The sequence below is a fragment of the Oryctolagus cuniculus genome, chromosome 3 (assembly GCF_051225735.1).
Source record: "Oryctolagus cuniculus isolate XC-2025 breed Fujian yellow rabbit chromosome 3, ASM5122573v1, whole genome shotgun sequence".
In the NCBI taxonomy this organism is placed as follows: domain Eukaryota; kingdom Metazoa; phylum Chordata; class Mammalia; order Lagomorpha; family Leporidae; genus Oryctolagus; species Oryctolagus cuniculus.
In genome coordinates this window covers 58,439,804-58,467,060 of record NC_142869.1, presented here as the reverse complement: position 1 = coordinate 58,467,060, position 27,257 = coordinate 58,439,804, and the positions used below count along the sequence as shown (strand labels likewise).

General features: G+C 37.0%; 1 protein-coding gene across 7 annotated transcripts in view; it reads right to left on the bottom strand.

The window, feature by feature from the left end:
• The window catches only part of PDE1A (phosphodiesterase 1A), a 371,956-nt gene that overhangs the window by 45,443 nt on the left and 299,256 nt on the right, over positions 1 to 27,257 (bottom strand). For all 7 annotated transcript variants that reach the window (XM_051849383.3, XM_051849382.3, XM_008258812.5 and 4 more), the window contains 5 exons: positions 26,600 to 26,740; positions 18,083 to 18,183; positions 9,407 to 9,532; positions 5,540 to 5,641; positions 5,317 to 5,437 (listed from right to left, as the gene is read on the bottom strand). In XM_051849383.3, the coding sequence (XP_051705343.2) occupies positions 5,317 to 5,437; positions 5,540 to 5,641; positions 9,407 to 9,532; positions 18,083 to 18,183; positions 26,600 to 26,740 (591 nt within the window). The remainder of the gene's footprint in view (positions 1 to 5,316; positions 5,438 to 5,539; positions 5,642 to 9,406; positions 9,533 to 18,082; positions 18,184 to 26,599; positions 26,741 to 27,257) is intronic.

The following is a 27,257-nucleotide window of genomic DNA, read 5'->3' as shown; positions in this document are numbered from 1 at the left end:
GATATACTCAAGTGGTTGCAGCAGTTAATCAGTTAGTGCCAGTGAAAAATGTTATTCCTGGATCTCAGCTCTGTGTTCCACGAGCTAGGGAAAGTGGCCCCATCAGAATGGGAACACTCTGCCTGGCAGCTCACTCCTGTCTTAGCAGTCCCCTTGCAGTTTGCTGAGCTTCCTTTGAAGGCCACAACAAAGGCACTTGAACTGTTTTTGTGCTTTTCTAACTGTAAAATGCTCTGACAGCCATTGGAACTATCAAATCAACAAGGCGTCTAATCCCATGGCTTACCAGTACTCCTCCCCCCCCCCCCGCCCTGAAACTGAAGCATTTTCTATCATTTTTAAAGAAATGAAGGAGAGAAGTGTAGAAATCTTGAACCCTCTTGCATTGAAACCTGTTTTACGCCCAGAAACATTAACAACAAACATTCAGGAAGCCCCTGACCACAGGCGTAGAGGCCACGGTGAGGCTGAGGGCAGAATCTCAGGGACCACTATTTCTATGGGCAATTGAAAGAGGGGAATGAGGGAAAATAACACTAGTTTAGGCTTCTTTGTACATTCTATTTATGTAATCAGATTACCTACCTTCATTCCTTAAAAAAAAAAAAAACCGTCTAAACTGTAACAAAGCCACAGAACTATTTAAATGTTTGACAATTAAAGCAACTAACACATTTACCTTTGGTAAAATTTATGATATGTTATAATTGTATTTTTGTGAGTATTATAAATGATTTATACACCATTACAAGTCTCTATGCAGTCGATGTTTACAATACTTTTATGTCTTTTAAACTAGAAGCTCTGATGTTTACATTTTAAGTTATTACCCTGGCTCATAGCTGCAGTTTTTAATATTATACAATTTTGAAAGTGATATCTATGACTTTTTATGCCAGATTCTTGGCTGAGAATATTCTAAAAACATTTTTATTACCAGTAGAAATAAAATTGATTTTTGAAATGACACACTTTGTACTATTTCTAGCAACATTGAATATTGTATACATTTTAGGGAAAAATTGCCATTTTGACATTTCAAAATAACTTGTATTTGCAATTATTACCTTGGCTAACATTTATAAACTAATGTACGTTTTTGCTCAAATATTTTTATGGGTGGCAAAGCTATTAGAAGGAAAATTATGTTAAGTTCACAATATAAAATAAGAACAAATTTTAAGAGGAGCATCTAGTTTTAAAATTTAATTTTAAAAATATATTAACATTGTCAACTTAATGTATGTTGGAGAAAAGACTAAGAACGAAAAATTTGAGGCAGGTGTTCAGTGCAGTGACTAAAGCACTGCTTGGTTCATGCCCATCCCATATTGGAATGCCTGGAATTCAGTCCCTGCTCCAGTGCTGCATCTAGGTCCCTGCTATACCCTGGGAGACAGCAGTGATGGTTCAAGTACCTGGGTCTCTATCACCCACAGAGTAGACCTGGAATGAGTTCCAGGCTCACTGATTTTCAGCTGGTCCAGCTCCAGCTGTTGTAGATATTTGGGAAAGTGAATCAGTGCATGCATGATCTATCTGTCTTCATTTGCCTTTCAAATAATTATTTATCAAACCTCCTCCCCAAAACTGTCTTCCTTTAATTATATTTTCTGGAGAGTGCTGGAACCTCCATCTCAGACCTTTAATGTCAGTCATAGTAGAAATGAAGTTTCTTCCAAATCTACCTACGACAGTACAGAGTTACAGAGGGCATCAATCACGAATATCTCATGATTATTTTGAAAATGTGTTAGCGATGGAAATTTGCTTTTACTTTACCCTCAGCTGCTCACTCAGTCATAAATATACATTTCTCAGGACTGCAAATTCTGTATGTAATTCTCGTGGCTTTAGAGTGTGAACTTAAAATAGTTGTACCAAAGATTGGGGTAATGATGGAATTTTTAAGAATGATACAAATAGCATAGTTTATACTGGTTTGCCCTCCAGAAATACTTGAATAAAATGAGCTTGGTAGACAAGCTAAAAATACATTGATTTAGAAGTCAAATATCCCCAAACCATTTGCATATTTATGAAATATTAATTGATATACACATCACTTTTCTTATTCTTGAAATTTCTAAAAATCTACTCAGTCTGTTTTGATTTTTTTGAAATTTGTATCCTATCTCTACTTTTGTTCCAAACCTGTTGAAGGAATTGAAAATCTGGTGCTATATTCTGCAGAAAAAGAAATACTTAATTGACTACTTTTAATCCCTGTAATTGTATTGAGAATGTGTTTCCAAAATTGTACCTAGATAATTTACAGCTCAACTTTAACTATGAAATCTTTCAATCAATGAGTATCTGATGGTTTGTCTTAGAAAAATATAAAGCTTAAAACAGACTGTGAAGGTTATCAAATGCCACCCATTCTTCACTATGTGTCATGGCTGAGAGTGTGCCAAGCCCTCTTGCGTTCATTCTGTCATCTTGTTCTTCACCACTAGCCTGGGAAAGAGGCAGAACGTGTACACGTAAGAATGTGAAGATTCATGCCCACCACTTCTGGAAGATAAAAGCTAGAAGTTACCCTTAGGTTTTTTGAAGCAGAGTCCAATTGCGGCTCCACTTCACACTGTTTAGTTTCTATTTGAACAACATACATAAAATATTTTCTCTAGCAAGAACCATTAAATGTTCACCTTTATACTACAACTGAGGGCCCTGATGAATTCTTCAGACCTGCTTTGATTTGCTTCATAACCTCTAGTAGAGGCCAGTGGTTTATAAGATGCAGGATTTAAGTTCTTGGTATATTTTGAAGGAATGAAGGAATTTATTTACAAAGTGCTGTATAAAAATGCTGTTTTTACTGAGATGAAAAATTCCAACTACTCAAGCTAGATGCATAGGAAGAAAGTATCTATCATTACAGTAAGTTTGACAAATTGATAAGTTTCACAGATGGCTATGTAATGATAAACAGAGAAATCATATGTAAAACCACTGCAGTTCTGCCAGTTTATAGAAATCTGCACAGATACACAGATCCATTTTAATAGCTTATATTAAATGCATTCTGAACAATGCATGTAACAAGAAGTTTCAGAAGCAAGAGTGCTCTGAGATTAATTCAGCTGAATTCAAGAAAACATTTTACCTGTTGGAGTCAATACCATATTTTAATGCAAGTCTCCCATTGATAAACTTGCTTTGCTTCAAAAACATTCGATGTCAGTTCAAACTTGATTGCTTTGACTTTTAACTCCATATTCTGTTTTACTAAATACACCTCTGAAGGGCATTTGAAAATCATTCCCTCATTAAATTCCAGAAACTGAAAAATGGTATTTCAGTACAAAATTCTATCACTCAAAGCTGAAGTCCTAAATCAATTTGTGATGATCTGAGATTTTCATTTTGGGAGAGATGAAGCAATACTAACCGAGATAGTTTGATTTTAGAATAGTCCATATAAATATCCTTGCTTTTCTCTTCTTTGGCTGTTTTGCAGCCAGAAGGGCATTCAAGCAAAGACTACCTATTTGTAAACACTTTGGGGTTATACAAAATCTTGTTATCACCCACTCTTAAAAACAAAAGAAAACCCTTACACCTCCTTACTCTTTGCAACATAATCAGAAAATGTAGACAACAGAAATATTCCAAGTAGAATGATGTTGTACCTTTCCCAAGACTTAACCTTTCATATTGTATGTGTTTTTAATTTCTGCTAGTCAGATATGTGAGTCAGTTTACCAGGCACCAAAAATGACAAAGAGGTCCACCCACTATAGGCACCCACTGCTCTGGTTTATATCAACATAAATTAACTTTGCAAGTTTTTTAACTTCATATAAATGGAATAAAACTATGTTTTGGGGATTGTTGTTTGTGTGAGTGTTATTAGTCTAATTTTTATTGTTGCATGATACTCTATTGTATGACTATTTCATGATTTTATCCATTCTATCTTTTGGTGGATACTTGGAGTGTTCCTATTATAGGGATACTATAAGCAATACTGTGATGATCACCTTTATAAGACATCTCACGGGCATGAACAGTACTTTATCTGGTTGATATACCTTTGGGAAGAAGTGGTAGATCACAGGAATATGAACTTTAGAAGCTGCTATGCAGTAGTTTTCCATGGTGTTTGTAAAGATTTATATGGCCCCCATCTATGTATGATATGTCTACTTTCAATATATGATGTTCCATATTCTTGGTAACACCTAATATTGTCAGCCTTTTAATTATAGTTGTTCTGGGGGCCAGCATTGTGGTGTAGCAGGTAAAGCCCCTGCCTACAATACAGGCATCCCATATGGGCACTGGCCTCCTGTACCAGCTGCTCAGGTTTTTATCCAGCTACCTTTTAATGGCTGGGAAAAGTAGCAGAGTAGTTGTTGGTTCCCTGCCACCCATGTGGGAGACCAAAATTCAGCTCCATATTTCTGGTTTCAGCCTGGCCCATCCCTGGCTGGCTCACCAGGACCCTCCCACATTTTCCCTAAGCATCTCTTCATTTGGCTGTTATACCACCTTATCCTTTCTAATGAAACTGTTGTTGTAACTGTAGGACCCTCCTGAATTCCAAGAGGACTTTCAGCAAGTTACAAGACCTACGAAGGCTCATAGGAAATCCTGACTTCGTAACTGGTGAGTTGGAAGTCCTGGTGTCCTGTGGCCCTACTGGTGACTGACAACTGAAGCAGAACTAATCATGTGGAAGTCTGAGACTCTACCTCGTAGGAGTTGATGCTAACTCTGGGTGGTTTGCATCACACTTGTATTGCAGTACCCCAGTTGGAAGTGGGGTCAGAACAGTACACTGGAGAAAATTAATATATCTTTGTGGCAGACAACATGGACCATTATCTATGTCCAGGTTTGCTTTTTCACAAAGAATGTGTGTATGCACACACATACACACACACACATAGTTAGACAGGCACATCTTCACACAACTAAACTTCCCTGTGGTCCCCATTACAGCTATGCATATGTGACTAAACGTTAGTACACAGAAATGTTACATATCTTTCTCTTTTTATTACAAAAGCCATCTGCTGTCTTTGCTCTAGCAGCTACCTCCTAATAGCAGGCAACAATTCTAATCCCTCCCTTACTATTTCCTGAGAATAGCATCTGACACCCAAGATGACTCTCCTTAAAATATGTAATTTACTACATAGGTCTATTTATCTGAAACACTAATACATCAGTGAAAATCCTCAAGAATATCTTGGAGACAGTTGATAAAAAGAAGTTACCAGGCCTGGATTGTGTTCAGAAAAGTATATATCAATATGTAGAGTGACGGTTTCCATAAACATGTGCATAGTGTGCAAGAGGCACCTGTAGGAAGAACTCCTCCATTAGGGCTGTGGTCCACCGGTAGTGCAGCTTCCAGGATTTGGCTGGGTGGCTTATATCAGCTGCGTGAAGAATCAGGGACATAGTTTTGGCTCTATCAATCCTGTCAAACCAAGGATATGGTCAAATTATTGAACAAAGTAACCAATCACAGTGTTGATGTAGTTTCCAGGAAACTTTCACAAGACAAAGGAAAATAACCTACCCTTCCGGCTGCTGCAAGCTGCTTCTTATATTTTTAATTTGCTGGAAGTGGCCTGACATGTCTGTAGATAAAACCATTTCAATCACGAGATTCCGAAGATCCCTGTAGAATCATCAAAAGGAGAAACGTTCATCTGCCCTTTATTGTTCTCAACTGGAACAGTTCCTTCAATTCCCCTCATCACATTTTAGTTTTCTTAAGGGACATGGACACAGGATGACACTTTTCAAATGTAAAAGTAACTACAAGAAGCATGCGATTAACTTTAACTCCCATTGATTTAAGAAGTTACCGCTGTTTATCATCTCCCCTGCAGAAAGGAAGGCTTCCCCTTCCCACCGCTACACTACCACAACCCTCCTCCCCTTTCAATTCCTAAATTTTTTCTATCTGAAAGGATTTTTAGCCAGTTTCAAGAAACATTATTTTAAATAGAGTATCTGGATGCTTTGGAAGCAAAAAGAAAAATAGCCCAGTGGGGCTGAGAACGTTCTAAATCTAAATGGTCAACAAAACTAAAAGCCTCCTGTCTCAGAAATGACACAGATAAGAAAGGCTTGTATTCTCAAGACTCTGCTTTTGCATCTTTTTAGTAAAATCGCTATTAGCAAATCCAGTACTAGTTATTTAGTATTCATTTAGTCTAAGTACTGAATAGAACTACGTTGTAGTTGCTTTGCATGAATATTAAGACTCAATCTTCATTAGATGACAGGGTATTCATATTTCCTACCAGGGGAGACTGAGTCATTGGGCCAGTCACACATCTATTCAGTGTTTGGAATAAGAATGAACCGCTAGAGTTCCTCTCTTGAGAGTTGGAACTTGGAAGGTTGGCACCAAGGAGTGGTCCATCATAAGAACCCCAGAGAAGCCAAGGTGCTAGAGTGAGTGGAGATTCTCTGTTTAAGCTTTTGGAACTTCTCCCTGTATAATTAATATGAGAAATTTTCATTGCAAGGCAGAACAAGAGAGACAGATAGGTGGAGATCATCCATCAGCTGGTTCACTCTCCAAATGCCTGCAACAGCTAGGACTGGGCCAGGCTGAAGGAAGATGCCTCCATCTGGGTCTTCCACATGGGTGGCAAAGAATCAATTCTTGGACCATCTTCTGCTGCCTCCCAGGGTTCACACTGGCAGAAAGCTGGATTGGAAGCTGAGTATCCAGGGCTTGATCCCAGGAACCTCCATTGTCGAATGTGGGTATACCAAGCTACTGCTTAACCCACTGCACCATGACACCTGCCCATATTGGAAATTTTAACCAAGACACTGTAAATATGGTAAGCCTATAATTAACAACTTCGCATTAGGTAGAAAACAATCCACCACAGCAAGGCTTGCAGATTACACAATTTGGTGTTTGCTCTGTGCAGATAGGCAAAAAGTTGCTTGCATAAGAACTGTAATTTGTTTCAAAAATATATGGCTCATGGTGTGAGTTAAATCAAAGATTTGGGGTAACTTTAATTGTGATTTTGTGTCAAAGATGTTTTACATCTGGATGATATGATCAGATTATTTTTCAAAGCAACCACACATATTGGAAGTTCTTAGAAATTGTGGATACTCAGTTCAATTGGATTCTGAGATGGGAGCCATGAGCAGCTATTAATCTGCTTTTTGTATATTGAATGGTTTGCTTAAAACACTTTTATCCCAGCCGGCACCGCGGCTCACTAGGCTAATCCTCTGCCTAGCGGCGCCGGCACACCGGGTTCTAGTCCTGGTCGGGGCGCCAGATTCTGTCCCGGTTGCCCCTCTTCCAGGCCAGCTCTCTGCTGTGGCCAGGGAGTGCAGTGGAGGATGGCCCAGGTGCTTGGGCCCTGCACCCCATGGGAGACCAGGAAAAGCACCTGGCTCCTGGTTCCTGCCATCGGATCAGCGCGGTGCGCTGGCCGCAGCGCGCTGGCCGCGGCGGCCATTGGAGGATGAACCAACGGCAAAGGAAGACCTTTCTCTCTGTCTCTCTCTCTCACTGTCCACTCTGCCTGTCAAAAAATAAAAAAAAAAAGAAAAAAACACTTTTATCCCAACATTAAGGTAAATGAAGCTATTACTAGTAGTTAGGAAATTGTTCTCAATTACATTTTTTCTCAAATTATGACAAGATCTATATTAACACAAATATTTTGGTTCACTTGATATTCTAAATAAAATGAGATTAAAGTTTTATGAAATCTGGAATCTAACATGCTGTGCTTTGTACATAAGTGATCAGTAAATGCTAGATATTGTCAATAATCAATCAGTAACACATAAAACTAGGCAACATTGTATAGAAGGGAAATGTTAATCTAAAATGAAAGGTCTGAACTAGGTCCCAAAATAAAGTTCCTCATCCCTCGCTCTCCTTTAGTACTTTATACAGTTGCAAATATGAACTCCTATCTGGAAGCGGCATGGGCAATCAGGAAGAGTTGGAAATTTAGACCAGTAGTCCTGGGAGTTTATGGCTTGCTTGTTAACCTTTTGTTTTGTGTTTGTTCTTAAAAGGCAGTTCTTGATCCCATGTCACTTGTCTTTTGGATATTTCTTTAAATTTTGCTTTATAAACACAAATCTTTTGATATTTACATGTTAGAATCTTTTTCACTCCATTACTTTTTTTTTTTTTTTTTTGAGATTTATTTGAAAGGCAGAGAGAGAGAGGCGGAGAGAGGTCTTCCATCCACTGGTTCACTCCCCAATTGGCTGCAACAGCCAGAGCTGCGACAATCCGAAGCCAGGAACCAGGAGCTTCTTCCAGGTCTCCCATGCAGGTACATGGGCCCAAGCACTTGGGCCATCTTCTACTGCTTTCCCAGGTTGTAGCAGAGAGCTAGATCAGAAAAGGAGCAGCCAGGACTCGAACTGGTGCCCATATGGGATGCTAGTACTCCAGGTGGTGGCGTTATCCGCTATGCCACAGCACCGGCCCCCGAGTCCATTACTTCTTAACAGGATATTTATTAAAGATAAATTATTTATTAAATATTAAGTATTTATTAAAGATATTTATTTAATATTATTAAATATTAAATATATTAAATATTTATTAAAAATTATTTATTAGAGATAAATTATTTAAAGATAAATTTATTAAAGATAATCACTTTTTTTGTCTCAGTATAAGTGTCCCTTAGAATATTTAGGACTCGTGCTAAAAAATATTTATGCTTATCTGAAGTTAATTTTTGTTGAACTCAAGGTCCTTTCTTTTTATTTGCTAGATCTGGCAAACTTCTAGTCAAAATATGAGCATGATGACAACCAAAAGAGGAGGAGGAGAAAGAGGCAAGGTTATGCAGAGTGGTGGTGTTACATCTGGTTATTTCCTTCTATGACAGTAAGAATCACCATTTCATGCAATGTTTTAAACAAACAGATGCCCTGGAGAAACACACGACCTTTCCCTCTGCACTAAGATCATTTTAGTGTATTTGTGAGTTTTTCCACCACACGTTGAAATTTTTTGATTGTTTTATAAAGAATAACAATATATGTACATACAGAAAAATAACAAATGAAGGAATAAATACACTCAAATTTTGAATTTATATAATGTACATACTGAATACAGCTCAGTATATTCAGTTGAAGAAAGTGTATCATTGTGTATCTTGAATTATTTTTATGTGGTGTGCAGTCTTGTACATGCATGTGAATGTTGAATTCACCTGGAAATATTTCAGCTACATTTAAGAGATCCTGGTTCCTCATCAAAGTCTTTTAGGTACTTATCCTTCTCAGATTTATCCAGTCAATGGTAATTGAGTTTGTAGTATTGGGAAGGCATTAATTTTACCTGTTTCCTTCACTTTGTATCACATAATCTATCCTTTTCCCTAAGTTAATTTTCCTCTAGGTTCCCCCTGAAACTCACCTCCAATCATCTTTGGATAAATTTATTAAAATATTCATCTCTTCTTCTTGCATGAGTCGGTAAGCTGCACTCACATGGTGATTCTCAAGGACGGAGCGATCATTATACAAAATGGCAACATCCGACCTAAGAAGCAAAACAAAAGGCCAAGTTGAGGATTGATTTACATACTGCAAGTGTCTGGACAAACAGACTCAACTTTCCAGTTACCTCACCAGTAAATCCTTTAATCAAAAACTTAAAGCTATGAAAGTACTTAGTTTGCTTTTTTTTAAAACGATAATATTTTAAGTGCTTTATATAGGCTTTATTTTTTTACAGTAGTTTTAAGGTCACAGAAAAATTGTGGAGGGTAGAAAGATTGATCATGTATCTTCTGCCTTCACTTGTGTATACCCTAAAGAGTGGTATTTTTGTTAGGATTGATAGACCTATGCTTACATGGTTACCCAATGTACACAATGTACCGTAGGGTTCACTTTGGCTGGTGCACTTTCATTGGGTTTTGACCACGTATGATGATATATACCTATCATTAGAGTCTTTTATGAGGAGTTTCATTGCTGTAAATATCCTCTACGCTCCACTCTTTATTCCTTTCTCAGCTCCTAACCACTGATCTTTTTGACTGTCTGTATAGTTTTGCCTTTTCCAAAACATCATACTGTCAGAATCATATTTTGTATTTTCAGGTTGGCTCCTTTTAACTAATATGCTTTTAAATTCCCTCTGTGTCTTTTCATGGGATGACAGTGCATTTCTTTTTAGTACCGAATAATGCCCACTGGTTAGTGGTTCCAACATTTATCCATTCATCTACCGAAAAAAAGTTTGGGGAATTATAAATAAAACTATTGTAAATATCTGTGTGCAGGTTTTGTATGGACATACATTGTCAACTCTGTACCAAGAAATGCAATTTCTGCATCATATGGTAAGAGTGGGCTCATTTAAGAAACTTCCGAACTGTCTCCCAAAGTTGGCTGTACCAATTCTGCATTCCCACCATCCATGAATGAGAGTTGTTGTTGATCCATATCTTGGCCAGCACATACTCTTACCAGTTCTGATATCTCATTGTGAATTCATTTTTCCATTTGCCTGATTATATCTGATGTAAATATCTTTCCATATGCTTATTTGCTGTCTATATGTCTGCTTTGCTGAGATACCTGATAAAAACTTTGGCCTGCTTTTAAATAGGATTGTTTTCTTGACTTTCAAGTATTTGCTGTGCATTTTGAAGGACAATCCTTTATGAACTATATCTTCTTAAAATATTTCTGCCAATCTGTGTTTTTTTCCCTTCACTCAAGACTCTAGCAGAATAAGATTTAATTTTAATGAAGTCCAGCTTACCAATTCTTTCTTTCATGAATTGTGCCTTTTGTGTTGTATTTTAAAAGTCATTGTCAAACCCAAGTTCATCTAGATTTTCTCTGAAGAGTTCTACAGTTTTTTGTGTTACATTTAGGTTTGTGATACATTTGAAGTTAAATTTTGAAAGGAAATAAGGTCTTGCTGTGTGTACAGAATACCTAAAATTGGGTAGTTTATAGGGAACAGATATTTCTCACAGTTCAGAGGAAGTCCAAGATCTGATGAGTGCCCTCCTTCTGTATTGTCACGTGACAGAAGGAATCACATGGGAGAAGGCTGAGAGCACAAGTGAACCTGCTGCCATGATCCCTTTTTATAATGGAATTAATCTATTCAGGAGGGAGGATCCCTTGTGACATGAACATTACCAACAAAGCCCTACCCATCAACCCTGTCCCATTGGGTATTAAATTTCTAACACATGAATTCTGCAAAACGCATTCAAACCATGATAATCTGTATCTAGATTTCTTTATAAAAACATTCGACATGTGGATCATCCAGTTCTTTTAGCACCATATACTGAGAAGTATACTTTTACACCATTATGTTGCCTTTACTCTTTTGACAAAGATCAGTTGACTATACCTTTCTGGATCAATTTCTGGGCTGTTTATTTTGTTCTTTTGATCTACATATCTATTCTTTCACCAACATCATTCCATCTTGATTACTGTAGCTTTAGAGTAAGCTGTAAAGTCAAGCAATGTTCAGTTCTCTAACTTTGTACAATTCCTTCAATATTATATTGGCTATGTTAGATCTTTTGCCTATCTTTATAACATTTAAAACCACTTTGTCAATATATTTAATGTAAGTTGCTGAAGCTTTTCTTGAGATTCCTTTGACTATATATAGGTCAAGTTGGAAAGAACTGACATAATAACAAGAATGAATATTTCCATGATTATGGAATATTTATGCATTTATTGTTTCATCAGAGTTTTGCAGTTTTCCACAAATAGAGTTGTATATATTTAGTTAAACTTAAGTATTTCATATTGGAGGTACTTAATTCAAAGATACTGTATTTTCAGTTTCAAATTCCACTTGCTTAGTGTTACTGTATAGGGAAGCACTGTTTTTCATGCTAACCTTGTATCCTATAACCCTGCTATAATCAAGTCTTAGTTCTAGAGAGTTCTGTTGAGTCCTTCTGATTTTCTACACAGATGGTCATATCAAACACAGATAGTTTCATTCCTTCCTCCCAAATACGTTTGCCCCACATCCACATTTTCTGTCTTATTATGTTAGAAATTTCACTATGATGTTGAAAATCAAAAGTGAGAGGTTATATGCTTGCTTTGTTCTTGAACTTAGTGGGCAATCTAAAAGTTTTTTCACTTTAAATATAATGTTAGTCATAGGTTTTGTGAATATATTGTTCCTTTACTGTTAAAGTTAACCAAGATTGTATAACTTATGTATAGATGTTTGAAATATGTACATTGTAGAATGGCTAAGTCAAGCTAATATGCATTTTTCAGATATCACTTATGTGTGTAGAAATAATTTAAAATCTATTTTAGTAATTTTTAATGTCACAATATATTGTCATTAACCATAGTACCATGTTATATAGTAGATCTATTGAGCTTATTTCTATCCAATTGAAATTCTGTATTTTGGGGCCAATGTCTAACTACCACCAACAACCTCAAACCCTGGTAACAACTGTTCTATCTTAGGAGATACCCTTCATCAAGTTGTGAAAGTCCTCATGTACTCCTAGTTTAATGACAATTTCTAGCATGAATGGGTGCTGGATTATGTCAAATTCTTTTCCTGTGTCTATTGATATGTTCACATGAGTTTTCTTTAGCCTGTTGTAATGATATTAATTATTATAAAAATCATTAGGACTCCTCTATCCCAGATAGTCTAATTCCATTATGAAAAGGGCCCATGAGAGCAGGTTTACTCATGTTCTCATCCTCCCACCATGTGACTCTTCCCATCACGTGACAATGCAGCAGAAAAGGCACTCCTCAGAGCTTGGACTTTCTGGCCTCCTGAACTGTGAGGAATATCTTTTCCTTATAAACTACCCAGTCTTTGGTATTCTATTATTACTAACTACATTAATTGAATTGGTGTTGAGGCTAAATCCTTCTTTGTCATGGTGCTTAATTTCCTATTAATTGTGTGGTTTAAATGTGTGTTGGCTTTTTTTCCCCGATTTATAATGCATATACCTGTGAGATCCTCTACTTATACTAAGGAGAAAGAAATTCTCAGTCTCATTAAGTCAATGAAGAAATAAAAACTCCTTATACTCATTCCAGATGATTCATACCGCTATTCCTTTGGATCAATGTTACTTTGGGTAAGAGGTAGAGAGAATGTGGAAAATCATTGTCCATTTGTAATTATCACTTTTAATGTTATGATTAAGTTTGAATATTACAGAACCTTGTGCTTTAAGTCGCAGTGGAGAAAATAATTTCTTAAATAATCAATTATATTTCAAAATTTCAAAACAAAAATTATGTCTCACCACCAATTTATACTGGACACTTAATTTTTAAAATGATGAATTCAAGGAAATGTTTTTATTCATCTATCTGTATTTTTATATCATTGGATTATTAAATATAAATTACTTCATGTTACATGGATGTGTTTGGTATTCTCCTGTAGTCTGAAATATTCCAAGCACTCTCATGTGTGTAAAATGGAGAATTTGCCCCTCCTTGCTCTGTCCTCCTAAGTTGCCATATCTTTTTATAAATGTGGAATGAAAGCAAAACCACTGTGCTCAAATGAAGAGCCCATTTGTGTAACTTGGCAAGTTCTAAACAGGCAGCAGAAATATGGAGCAAAAGGAAAGTCAAGTAAAAAGTTTGCTTCCATAATTTTCAACATTTGGACTTCTCTACTTTCCTTCCTCCTGGTATAAAATTTCCTCCCTCAAGACTGACTTAATGTTTCAGGCTTTGTGTTGCTAGAGTCTTAGTTATAACCCAGCACTTCCTCTCAACTGAGTGTTCACTGAGGAGTAAGACAAAATAAATAAAGAAGTACAATAACCACAAAAACAACAACAATAAAAATGTAGCTGAGTGAGATGAGGGATATACTAATTTGCTTCACACCATTTTATTATCCATATGCTTCCCACTACATTATGTTGTATACCTTATATAAATATAATAAAAATTATTTTACAAAAAGAGAAACAACTAAAGAGATCTGGGGTCCCCTGCAGTAACCAAGATTTGTATCAGATGGTCTTCCAGGTGAGCCAAGATTTGTTATTAATGCAATGTAAGGTATATAACCTATCCAGCACTACAGTAATTCATTCCTCTTTTTTTCCTAGCACTGCTATAAAGGTGTGGTGGTATACACTTAGCTAACAGTTCAATTTTTCCAAATAGATTTCCTTTTTAATCACAATAGGTTCCTAAACCTGTATATATGAAATACATGAAACTTGTATAACTTAAATTAAATAAAAAATATCTCAATTGGGCCGAAAAATCATTTAACCGGCTGGCGCCATGGCTCACTAGGCTAATCCTCCACCTGAGATGCTGGTACTCCGGGTTCTAGTCCTGGTTTGGGCGCCGGTTCTGTCCCGGTTTCTCCTCTTCCAGTCCAGCGCTCTGCTGTGGCCAGGGAAGGTAGTGGAGAGTGGCCCAAGTGCTTGGGCCCTGCACCTGCATGGAGACCAGGAGTAAGCACCTGGCTCCTGGCTTTGGATTGGCGCAGCACGCTGGCCGTAGCGGCCATTTGGGGAGTGAACCAACGGAACGAAGACCTTTCTCTCTGTTTCTCTCTCTCACTGTCTAACTCTGCCTGTCAAAAAATAAAACAAAACAAAAAATAATTTAACCAATTATTGTGATTCAGTCTGCATAAACCAGAAATAGAAAGCATACATGAGATAATTAAATATTGCCCAAATAAAACATGTGGATTTCTAGACATTTGCTGAAATCATGGGAAAAGCTGATTTTTCCCCTGAATAACACACTTGTCTCATATAGCCCCAAATCCAGCCACAGCAGTTTTGTCAAGGATATTACAAGACAATAGCTTCAGAGATGACCAACTCTTCCTTTAGAAACAAGCAAAGATCTGTTTTTTGAACCAGGTTTTATTATAGATAACTGTGCATGGTTTTCTCTCATAAATCCAACAAGGATGCTGGGAATACAGCATGGTCTTAATGTTTGAGATGGTCTTTGCTAAGAAAAGAACAAGACTCTAAGCAACATTCAGTATCCATGGTAACATGCAGCTCAGCGTTTTCACAAAGAGGAAATTATTTCCACTTATTTATACTTTCAAGGATTACATGAATTATTATATCTGCGTTGAACTCAAATCCAGCCTCACCCTATGTTCTAAATTACTTTTCAGTTATCTTATATTACACAGTAAATGGGTTTCCAAATTAGAAATGCACTCTAGGCTCAAATAAAAAATGAGTAATGTGAAATACAGAATTACCAATATCAGTGATTTCTAACCTTGTTTATGCCTTGATAAAATATGAGACAGTAATGAGAGTTTGGGGGGAAAAAGTGAATGTACTATTGTTATATTTGGTTGTAACAACAATTGTGCTCATAGAATTTTCAATTTCATGTAGAATTTTCAATAACTGACCATTAGATAATTTATAAGAAAATAAGTAAAATACAGACATTTTTGCTCTCTTATATAATTTCTTAATATAAAATAGGAAAAACATCAATTTTTTACTCCCCCCTGCTTACTCTTTAGCTTCTCTTTTTTCCTGTCTTCATCTTTTTCTTTCGTCCTTTTCTTCCTCTTCCCTTTCCACAGCCCAAACCAAACATAACCTAGGGCTCTTCATGCATTTGCAAAATAACAGCAAAAGAAGAAAGCTAACAAGTGATAATCTAAAGAAGCTTCTGGAAAAAAAGACCCGCCCAGGACCTGAACATTTCAGCATAAAAAAGTGAAGCCCTCATATGAAACAATTTACTTCTCCAACTCCTAAATCTGTTGTCCTGTGCAGATTCCAGCTCGGTAATGAGCCATCTTTCATTAAAATCTTCCTCTTTTTGAGTTCAGTGGATGTCGGGAGACTTTGATAAGCAAAGGCTCTTTCCTTTGATGTTTAACATAAATAAAAGCAGAGGAACCATCTCTACTCTGTGAATAGGTGAATATGAATTAACGCTGCTGCCATCGAACCAGGCTGCAAGCTTCTCCTTGCCCATCATTTACTGTCATTCTGTGGGAGACTGGGGATTTCTTCCATTCCAGGGATGGACAGACTGCTTTCCCCATCATTTCCTTACTTGAATTTCAACCCTCACTGTGTTTCTATCAAGTAGCCACGGTGTGTCTGTGGCTGCAGGAGCACCGTTGTATAAGTAACCTGACGTGAGAGAGTGCCCCTTGTCTCAGCTCCTTGGTCCAGATCCTCCCATTACCAGATTACAAGCAGATGGATGGTTCAGTTCTTCTGGAGATCTTTGTTTTCTCTTCTTAAACTGCAAGTCTTAGATGAGATGGTTTTTGAGCTTAGTCACCTTAGGGTCTGTTTAAGTTCTACAGTGTCTAATATAGTAATTAAATGTTTCTCTACTTCCCATATCAACACAAAAACTCCATATCCCTGGAAAATATAGTTTTTGGAAATATTTCAAAGCAAAAACAAATGAACCAAAGACACAAAAACCTGCACATGTATGCCTATGCCATTGTTGTTGATATGTACCAAAGTCTGGAAACAACCAACATCTCTTTTAATAGGTGAATAGAAAAAACACACTATGGTACATCCAGACAATGGAATATTATTCAGCAATAACAAAATGGTTATTGAGTTATCAAAATACATGGAGGAAACTTAAATGATCATTTCTAAGTGGAAGAAGTCAGTCTCTACAAACAGCTTTACACTGTTTGATTTCAACTATATAGAACTTTGAGAAGTATGAAACTCAGGTGATACTAAAAAGATCAATGATTGCTACAGGAATATGCAGAGGAAAAAGAGAAATAGGAGCAATACCAGAGATTTTATGGCAGTTATCTTATTGTGCATGATTCTGCAACAGTAGGTTCATGACTTTATGCCCTTGTCAAAACCCAGAGGGTCTATAGTACAAACAGTGAGCCCTAATATAAGCTATAGATGTCAGCTAATTACATGTATCAACATTGGTTCCTTAATTTTGGCAAATGTACCACACCAATGCAAAATGTTAATTAATAATGGGTAATTATAGAATGACAGGAGAGACTATATGGGAATTCCTTGTAATTTCTGCTATTTTTTCTAAAAACATAAAATTTCTCTAAGAAAGTCAACTAAACAAAAAAAACTTCTAAATTTAGTTTTCCCTCAGTAAGAATAGGTGGTTATACAGTGGTTCCAGGGAGACATCAGTCTCTTATAAATCCCAGCTAAGCATTCCTGACTAGTGAAAGACTTACAGAAACTTCAGGAACTTCTAAGTATAAATAAGTTAGACCCTTTTGGGCACCAGACCAAGTTCTGCCTCTCAAGAATTGGGATCTCTGTTCAACTGAGTTTAGACTACCTTCCTGTTAGGCTGATTGGTTCTCCTCAAAATGAATATGGTTAAGCTCGAATTCTCAGTGTGAACATACCACAAATCCAACATAATTGATGTCCTTATGTAAAGAAGACTGGACAGCAGGGATGCATGTGCATGGAAAAAAGACAATGTGAGGACACAACAGGCTGCTTGTTTGCAAATCTAGGGGAGAGACCTCAGAAGGAACCAAATCCAGACTGAGCATGATTTCTGTTGTTTAAGCTTCTCAGTCTGTCGCATTTTTTTATGGCAGTCCCTTTTCACTCTGGTATTTTGAGTCAAGTAATTGTCATTATAACCATCATTTCAAACTTTTTTTCAGTTTCTTTAAACTTAAGACTTTATGCTGTCCTAGAAGTGAGATTTTTTTGACTTCTGTACTTTTTTAGGAATCTAATTTTATTGCTTTCAAATATATAATGACACAGAACCAATGCTTTAAATTACATGTTACAAGATAAGTCTGAGTTGTGTGATAGCTCACAGTATAAATTCTGGGCAGAGAGGAATTGCCTTATACTTCTTTAAACTCCTTAAAATGCTTAATATGCCACACAATCTATGTAAGGTTCTTGCAAAATAATAATTAGCTATTTACATATTTGTGGCTGAAGTAATTTTCCTCAAATCTAATAAACCCTTTCTTATTAGTCTTGATTGCTTTTAATTCCCTTAAAATAAGTAATATGAGAAAGAAACACTTTCAAATGTTAACTTATGTAAGTTAGTATTTTATCCAGCTTACCTAGTCTGAATATGAAAGTTGTTTGTGGTCCCTGTATGTTCGTAATCATGAATGGCCGCGGCAAAGACCATTGCTAAAATTTCCAGTTCATTGAGCCAGTGCTGGTAAATAAAAGAAAGATTTCATCATATTTAGAAAGGTGAAAGTTTTCAGTCCACTTAGTATATTTAAACATATAAAATCTAGCAGGTTTCTTTCAAAATTTCTTTCACTGTGTAACTTTCAACTAACTAAAGAGAGAGAGAGAGAACGAGAGAGAGAGAGAGAGATCTTCCATCCTCTGGTTCACTGCCGAGATGGCAGCAACAGCCAGGACTGGGCCAGCCAGAAGCTGTGAGCCAGGGGCTTCATCCAGGTCTCCCATGAGGGCTGCAGGGGCCCAAACATGTGGGGCATCTTCAGGTTTTCTCAGGCTATTAGCAGGGAGTTGGGTTAGAAGCAGAGAAGCTAGGACTCAAACTGATGCCCATGTGGGATGTTGGTGTTGCAGGCAGCAGCTTAACCCATCACACCACAACATTGGCCCCTGGACTTAATTTTTACATTTAAAGATTAGAAGAGTTTCTGAGAATTCAGTGTTTTTCATCATAACACCTATATGATTGCAATTCAATTTAACAATCATAAAGCAAAGTATAAATGTTTTCACTTAATTTTGGACCATGTATCCATACAGACTGATCTTTCTGTTACCAACTAGATGGCTTAATGAAATTTTTCTTCTGTTTATTTAGAAGTAATTAAATAGTTTATTCATTATATCTTGTGAAACACTTTCATTGTGCTATCTAATATGATAACCATAACCACATTTGACAACTTAAAAATAAGTATAATTAAGGCCGGCGCCGCGGCTCACTAGGCTAATCCTCCGCCTAGCGGCGCCGGCACACCGGGTTCTAGTCCCGGTCGGGGCGCCGGATTCTGTCCCGGTTGCCCCTCTTCCAGGCCAGCCCTCTGCTGTGGCCAGGGAGTGCAGTGGAGGATGGCCCAGGTGCTTGGGCCCTGCACCCCATGGGAGACCAGGAAAAGCACCTGGCTCCTGGCTCCTGCCATCGGATCAGCGCGGTGCGCCGGCCGCAGCGCGCCGTCCGCGGCGGCCATTGGAGGGTGAACCAACGGCAAAAGGAAGACCTTTCTCTCTGTCTCTCTCTCTCACTGTCCACTCTGCCTGTCAAAAAAAAAAAAATAAAAAAAATAAAAAAAAAAAAAAAAAAAAAATAAGTATAATTAAGTTCGCTTTCCCAGTGATACTAGCTACATTTTTATAAAACTATTCTATCATTGAATAAAATTCTATTGGACAACACTATAGAGATGACACTTTATGGTAGGAATGGAGGATCCAAAATTGTGGTCTTATTCCATATATTTGAAACAATTAAATTAAACTTTACACAAAACAACAGAAGAATATTATAATAAGAACACTTGATAAAAATTCAAAGATTAAAGGTACAATCTGTTGAAATAGCATTGCTGAAAGTACAGTTGTGTTGGATGGTCTAACGAGGTGAGATTGAAAAGTGAAGAGTATAGGAAGAGTTGATGGACTACCTTTAATAGAGCTGATGAATTTGGATTTGTATGAAAGGCAAGAAGGAAGAGACATTGTAGGTTTATGGGTCAAAAATGAAGGCAGCAACAATGCTGACTTTCACAATTGTGAAAAACATAGTCTTGTTAATCTTTTCTCCCTTCAAAGAATCTATTATGGTATTTGGTGCATAATAGAAACATAATGTTTGTTGAATTGAGCTTCATCGCATTGTACAAGAAATAAGTGGTAGGGAATAGTGAAAAGAGACTGCAGGATCAGACAACCCTGACTTTAAATCCCTGTGGATACTTAGGAAAGTAAGCTATTTACCCTCTCGCTGCAATTCTCATGAATATGAAATTTAGTAATCATTCCCCGTGAGATTTCAAAGTGGTTGAGAATCAATGTGTTAACTGCACCTGTCCAGAATCTTGTCATATAGTAAAATATGGGATAAGAGGTCTTTTCACTAACTTACTATGTTAAATACATGGTTCAAGGCATTAAATCTGGAGAATAATTGTTAACATATTTCTAATGATTGCAATTAAAGGATAAATGCCTCACAACTGGCTGACTAAAGCAGAAATGATTTTCAAAACAAAAGGGAGTTGATATAACAAGCTGTTCTGTGTTTATATACACAGTTAATTGTGAGTCATTAAAAGGAGGAAAGCGACCTTACTTATGGCCTTTGTAATAGGTTGAGCTGGGACTGAGCCTCCAATGTCCCCAGTGAGACAGTGGAATTAAACACCATGAAATGAATAGCAATTGAAGTTAAACCAATGTTTGTGCCCCAAGAAACCTATGGTTCTATTAGACAAAATTGTTTCCTGGAAAAAAAAAATCACCTAATTTCTTAGAGTATGTCTTATTGGTTATGAATATGCAGATTTAACTGTGGCTTTACAAAAAGTAACAATGTTTTCTATGATAATATAGGATATGAAATTGCAATATTAAGAAAATTGAGATGGAATTTAATTACAAATTAGCTCACATGTATTTGAAATTATCATCTTCCAGTTGTCAAAATTTAATTACAAATGCATCTTCTGGTTTTATTCTAATTAATCTCTGCCTCCCGTGAATAGCACTTAGTCTGTGAACTCTACTTATTTATTGCCACACTATGGCCTTAATTATAAAGTTTATACTACAGAATAGTTTGGGAAGAAATAACAAATTGTCACACCTGGTTGAAAGACATGTCTATTTTGTATTAATGAGAATGGAATTCTGAATTGATTGTTAACTCCTTAGCTGTTCATTCACTCTACATCAAATGAGAATTCACTTGTGTTAAATGAGAATGATAACTCAAAAAATAGATGTTTAAATTCATGGATTTTGTAAGCGATTTGTGAAGACAAGCCAAAGAGAACAGGGCTGAATCATATCACTCTTCCCAACCATATCTTAGGTGCAAGTTTGAGCTTCTGATTTCCAATGAGCAGAAATAACGTTATAACCAATCAAGATAGTGTGCTCATCTGTACCGTAGATTACATTTTTTTTTTTTTTTTGCCTACAGAAATGCTCAGGTACACTGTCTTTAAAGTGCGCTGTCCTCAAATTGCATTATAAACCAGTATGAGCTGCCAACAACAACATATATAGTAATGACATAAAGGAAGGGGAGAAAATTAGCATTAACTGGATGCTTCAGTTAGTGGTCTCATTTAGGTCTTATAATGACATATTATTTACTAGGTAAACGTTTGATCCTAATGTTATGGATAATAAATCTGAGTCCTAAAAATTTGGATCAATATGACAAAGGGCACATAGCATGGCAGAGCAGGAATTCAACCCAAAATCTGATTCTACGGGTCATAATAATATTCACATTTCAAGAGAGACAATGTGTTGAACCTTCTAAAGTTTTGAAAGCAGCATTTTTAGGTAACTTAGCAGGTATATACACAGAAAAAAGCTAATAGAGCTTTGCTTTAAAACTTCTAATATAATTTCACATTTGAATTTCTCTCTCACTGTGTGTGTGTGTATATATAGGGTGGGAGAATTTCAGGACAGAAAATCAGATTGACTTTTAGTTTCTGATGTCTCTAAAAGAGCTTAATTAACAACTTTTTCCCAAAGTTATGAGTTTGGACACTTTTCTCTATCTCATATCATAGACTGAGGTAGCTTGTTAAAAGTTACAGTATGGAAAACAGGTAAATTATAATTAATTATAAATAATGTATATATTAATAGCTATTATGTTTCAGGCACTAGTTCAGATGCCTTACAAATATGATTTTATTGACTCCTCATTGCCATTGTAGTTGGTATTACTGACTATATATATATATATATATATATATATATATATATATATAAAAGTTAGTGGTGGGGAACCAAGCTAGTGAGTTAGGCATGAAACCATGCTCTGCTACTTCTTATCTTCTACTTCCTTCATTTTCTGCTAAGCTCACACTCTTGCCACTCTTCCAAACAGCATTGGTTGAAAAGCAATTTAAAGGAATAACATTTCCACATAGTTCTTAGAATAAACACAAACTCTCAAATTTTTTGTAGATTGTTTTTTCCTAATCAATCATTTCAAAGCATGGAGACCACTTCTACAAGTAGTCAGTGTACTAAAAAGTCCAAAGGAACCAGCTTCAAATCATCACTATTTCTTCTACTCTCACGGTTAGAAGCAGGAGTGTCAGGAACCCTAAAAGGCATGTACTCTCTGGCTGAGGCCTGTGTACGTTTTCAAGTCCAAGATGACAAGCTGGAAGGAGTTTGGCAGTTCTGTAAAGCCTTTGATCTTTAATGGCTGAACTGAATTATTATACATCACTGTCACCATGGCACAGGACTACATGTTAAGTGACAAAAGGAGAAAAATGGAAGTAGGTTTGCTAGTTTTAACTCTTGTCTGTATTGTCTACTCTCAGGCTTGCTGGTACCCCTTGTGACATTAACAGAAAGACAATGACTTCATTGCAATCCCTTTTAGGCTGTGGTCCTGAATATCTTGCAGATGACAGGATGTATTAGTCACCTGCCAGTGTTGGGCTGCCGCTGGAGTGCTCCATGAATATCATACTGATAGCGCTGTCCTGAAATAGCAGGGCACCAACTAAGACACAAAGTAACTGACTAGTGTCTTATCGGATCTGGGCAGTGAGGAAGGATAAAGAGTTTTAGCTAAATGAACGTTCTACAATGCTATTTTGTTTCAAGGAACTAACACTCCCATATTCATGAAAATAAAAACACACACCACTTTTCCCCGTAGAGAAAAGATTGTTGAAATAACATCCCAAAAATAGGAAAATTGGCAGTGTAACCTAGCTTTGACTAGTATCAACATATTAATTCATTCTGCCTTTTCTTTCACCATTTATTGTAAAGTTTCTTATTTTTTTCTGTTTAAATATATTTTATTGGTCCTGGATAACACTAAAGTTCTACCATCATTACTTTTTTTTTTTTTCACAGGCAAAGTGGACAGTGAGAGAGAGAGAGAAAGGTCTTCCTTTTGCCGTTGGTTCACCCTCCAATGGCCGCCGCAGCCGGAGCGCTGTGGCTGGCGCACTGCGCTGATCCGATGGCAGGAGCCAGGTACTTCTCCTGGTCTCCCATGGGGTGCAGGGCCCAAGGACTTGGGCCATCCTCCACTGCACTCCCTAGCCACAGCAGAGAGCTGGCCTGGAAGAGGGGCAACCGGGACAGAATCCGGCGCCCCGACCAGGACTAGAACCCGGTGTGCCGGCGCCGCAAGGCGGAGGATTAGCCTGTTGAGCCGCGGCGTTGGCCATACCATCATTACTTTTATAATGACCAAACTATTGATGAGTAAACAGCCTGTGACACATTCTTACAAAAGAATGAGTAAAATGTAATCCAACTTTCCAAGTCAATCTTGCTGAATTAGGAGAAATAACAATGTTTGGTAAATCCTGGCCTTCTCAGAAAGTGCCTACGAGAACCTTACTAACATCTTCAACTTTCCAACAGTCATGCCAGCTGGGCCAGATTTCCCAGCTTCCCAAGGAAGTGGGAATAGTTTGTTCTGTTCTGCAACATCTCCCTTGTAAAAAATGATCACATTGTAGAATTGAAGTTCTCTATTTACCCAGTAATATTAGAGAATGTCCAAGTTTGTGCAAATGTGAGATTAAAAATAAGTTCATTTTGGTGCAAAAATTTTATTCATGGACAGTTTTTTCATAGCGGGCATTTTCTACAAACATTCTGAAACCCCCTACCTCTTCAATGTCTCCTTCTGAGCAGACATCAGAAGTTGAAATAAGACATTTTATTTGGAACCCCTTACACTTGTGTCAAACCAAACAAGCAAAAGTGTAGTTAAAATAGAAACATTTTAAAATGATAAAATTCTTATCTCTAATCCTGAATGGTATATATTTTCTCATTGTATTTCATAATTAAAGAAGGTATTTTATGCTGAAGTAAGTATTGCTTTTCCATTCCATCTTGTTCTGAGAAAAGCATTCAGTTCAGTTTACATTTCAGTGATATTTAAATATCTCATTTTCAGCTAATTTCTTCAAAGTCACAGCTTTCAGGAAAGAGGAAATGCCAAGCACATGACAGGACAATTGCTATCAGATTCAGGACAAAGGCCTTAAGGAAAAGCAAGCAGCTCTAAGCAGTAAGGCATTGAAGCAACTTGCCCAAGTATAACAGCATCTGCAGCTGCCAGGAGGCACTTTGTTTAATATGCATCGTATATTCCTGTGAAGACAAACTAGAAACAATGAGTTCAAGGACAGCTATGACAATGAAGCCATATTAAACAAAAAGGTCATTAAAGTAATCTTGGTGAGTGTGTGCGCACACACATTTAGTCTGGAATGGGAAACGGGTAAAGAAGGTCACATACGCTATGTTGAAAGGCTTACAATATTTTTAGGCTATAGTTTTACATCATAGAATGTTAGCATTTGTACTTATAACTAGTAACTACTGTTGCCCTCTTTTCAATTTCAAATTGGACTACTGAAATAAAGGAAGAACAAACTTCAGTCAAGGACTGAGACTAGCCAGGATGTGTTTGATCTAGCCCATTTACACTTTAGATGAGTGGTGTCTGTGTCTGCATTAAATGGGGAAACATATTGTACCTGATTACAACACATCTAATTCAGCTTTACAGAAGGTCACAAGAAGGGTTTTGCCACTGTCTTGTGAAGTTTCTGAGATTTATGTCCCCCTAAAGGTAAGGCTTAGCTCCCAAGCAGGTTATGTGACTTCATGAACTTGTCATACAATATATATTTCTATAGATTTGCAGTGAGATTAAGACAGCCACGCTAGTGAACCATTGGATATCCTGTTTAGCAATGTCCTCAGATGTCATCAGTCATGGTCACTTACTGGTGGCAATCACATGACAGACCCCAAATGACAGCTTTCTAGTTGGGTCCATTCTAACCACAGACCCTACTAAATACCCTACAATACTAAAATATGATTTTAATCCATTATGCTTTGGAATGATTTGCTTTGGATCAATAGATGTGTGGAAGAAGAGACAGGAGTGTGATCTAGGCCCAAAGCATTGATGAATCTGGAACATTTAGGAAGAAAAAGATGAACAGATAATTTCTTCAGTCACCATATGAGACGTTATTGACCAAATCATAGCAAATGGGTGTTATGTGTAATAAACCAGAAGGTACTCTTTCTTGAGGGAGATGACATGATGAGGAAAAATTCTGTATGTGATAAATGCACCTGTTGGGAGTTTTCAAGATCTTTAGGACCCCATGCCATTGGAGAATGATGAAGTATTGAGAATATTTGGACTCCAAAGAATACAAAGTACACAGACCTGAGTGCTAATGATTCTTGCCAGTAGAAAGGATTGGACTTCCCAAACCCTAAGAGATTAGTAGTGCATATTTATGGGGTGAAGCAGAACATTCCATTTACATACATTATTATCTAACTATCTCAGCCTACATTGACAGATGAGGAACCAAGAAGGTAACAGTATCTGGAATCTCACTTGGCTCATATCCCTTTGAACCCCCTTATTTTTGGTACCTTCAGAAAAAAGATGCCCCCCCTTCACATTTAGGGTCATCCTGAGATATAAGACATTACAGAAAGTTGAAGCTGTCTCAGAGTTCCTGTTTTACTCACTGTCACCCCAGTACTTGCACTGTTGAATCATTTATTCACTCATACAGGATTTGTTCATATGCAAAGAAGAGGAAAGAGAATTTGGAAGAATTCACATAAATAATTTCCCCAAATCCCAATTAAAATTTGATAACTAGCAACACAAGAAAAAGAAAAATCTACAAAGTTTAGAAGAGCATAATTAAAAAGAGAAAGCATCCTAATTTTTATTTAGAAGGCTCCTTCTCTGGGTCAAATTTTTAATTCCTATAGGAAAATTTACAAACACAAAGTACAATGCTTCAATTTTAAAAAAACTCATATACTGCAATGCATCCCTAGAAATAATCTTTTTTTTTTTCTCACCAAGTTAAAATACATTTTGAAAAATGTTTTAAATAACTCAATAAACCTCAAAATCCAAAAGATTATTACTGATAATGCTTCTATGGGCACTAAAGAGACAATGGGGGTGGAACCCAGGCTGTGGCACAGGAAGCTAAGCCTTGGCCTGCAGTGCTGGCATCCCATATGAGCGCTGGTTTGTGTCCCGGCTGCTCCTCTTCTGATCCAACACTCTGCTATGGCCTGGGAAAGCAGTGGAAGATGGTCCAAGTGCATGGACCCCAACACCAATGTGGGAGACCCAGAAGCTCCTGGTGTCAGATAGGCCCAGCTCCAGCCTTTGGGGCCATTTGGGAGTGAATCAGCAGGTAGAAGACCTCTCTGTCTCTCCTCCTCTCTGTTTGTAATTCTACCTTTCAATTAAGTAAAATATTTAAAAAAAAAAGACAGTGGGAGATTGGGAGAATGAAATTTGTTGATTCCAAACCAAAAAACTTCAGTTATAAAGATGTTCTTACCATAATACCTGTATGAAGCATTATATAATGCACAGTTTGAGTGACATCAGCTGCATGAACCAAATTGTGATACGGATTTTTGTACTTGCTGTAACCAACTTCTAAAGCTTCTGCAAAGGCAATTAGGCAAGAAACAGGAATCTGTGGAAAGTAATAATTATGATTAAATTTTGACTATGAAAGTGGCACAATGTTTGGAAGTGAGTGCAAAATAAGCAGTGATATCTTTAAGCTCAATGTAGATGGTTCTGAAAAATGACTTCATTAATGTGTTAGCTTTCAAACCTTCAAACCTAAGATGAGTGATCGTAACTCCCAAGTATTTAAATAGCAATCTTATCCACACTATGGTTCTTTAAATGTTTCTATCTTTCAGAGTCAAATAAGACGACCAGTTCTTAAAGGGGTAAAAATCTCCAATTACATAAGGTGAAGTTAAATTTTCTATCTGTAGTATATGAGGGTTAAAAGGGATGACCCCCTTCTCGTATTTCTGGCATTAAAAATGCCATAGTTCTATAGGACTGCAGACTGCTCAGACATCTGGACCAACTCTGTTGTTTAGATGGCTCTAAATGAAGTCAATTAGAAGCCCTTTATATAAGCTTGAGCAAAGCTACCAATAAAGGTTCATTCAGTGTTTTAGGTACCCTGGAGA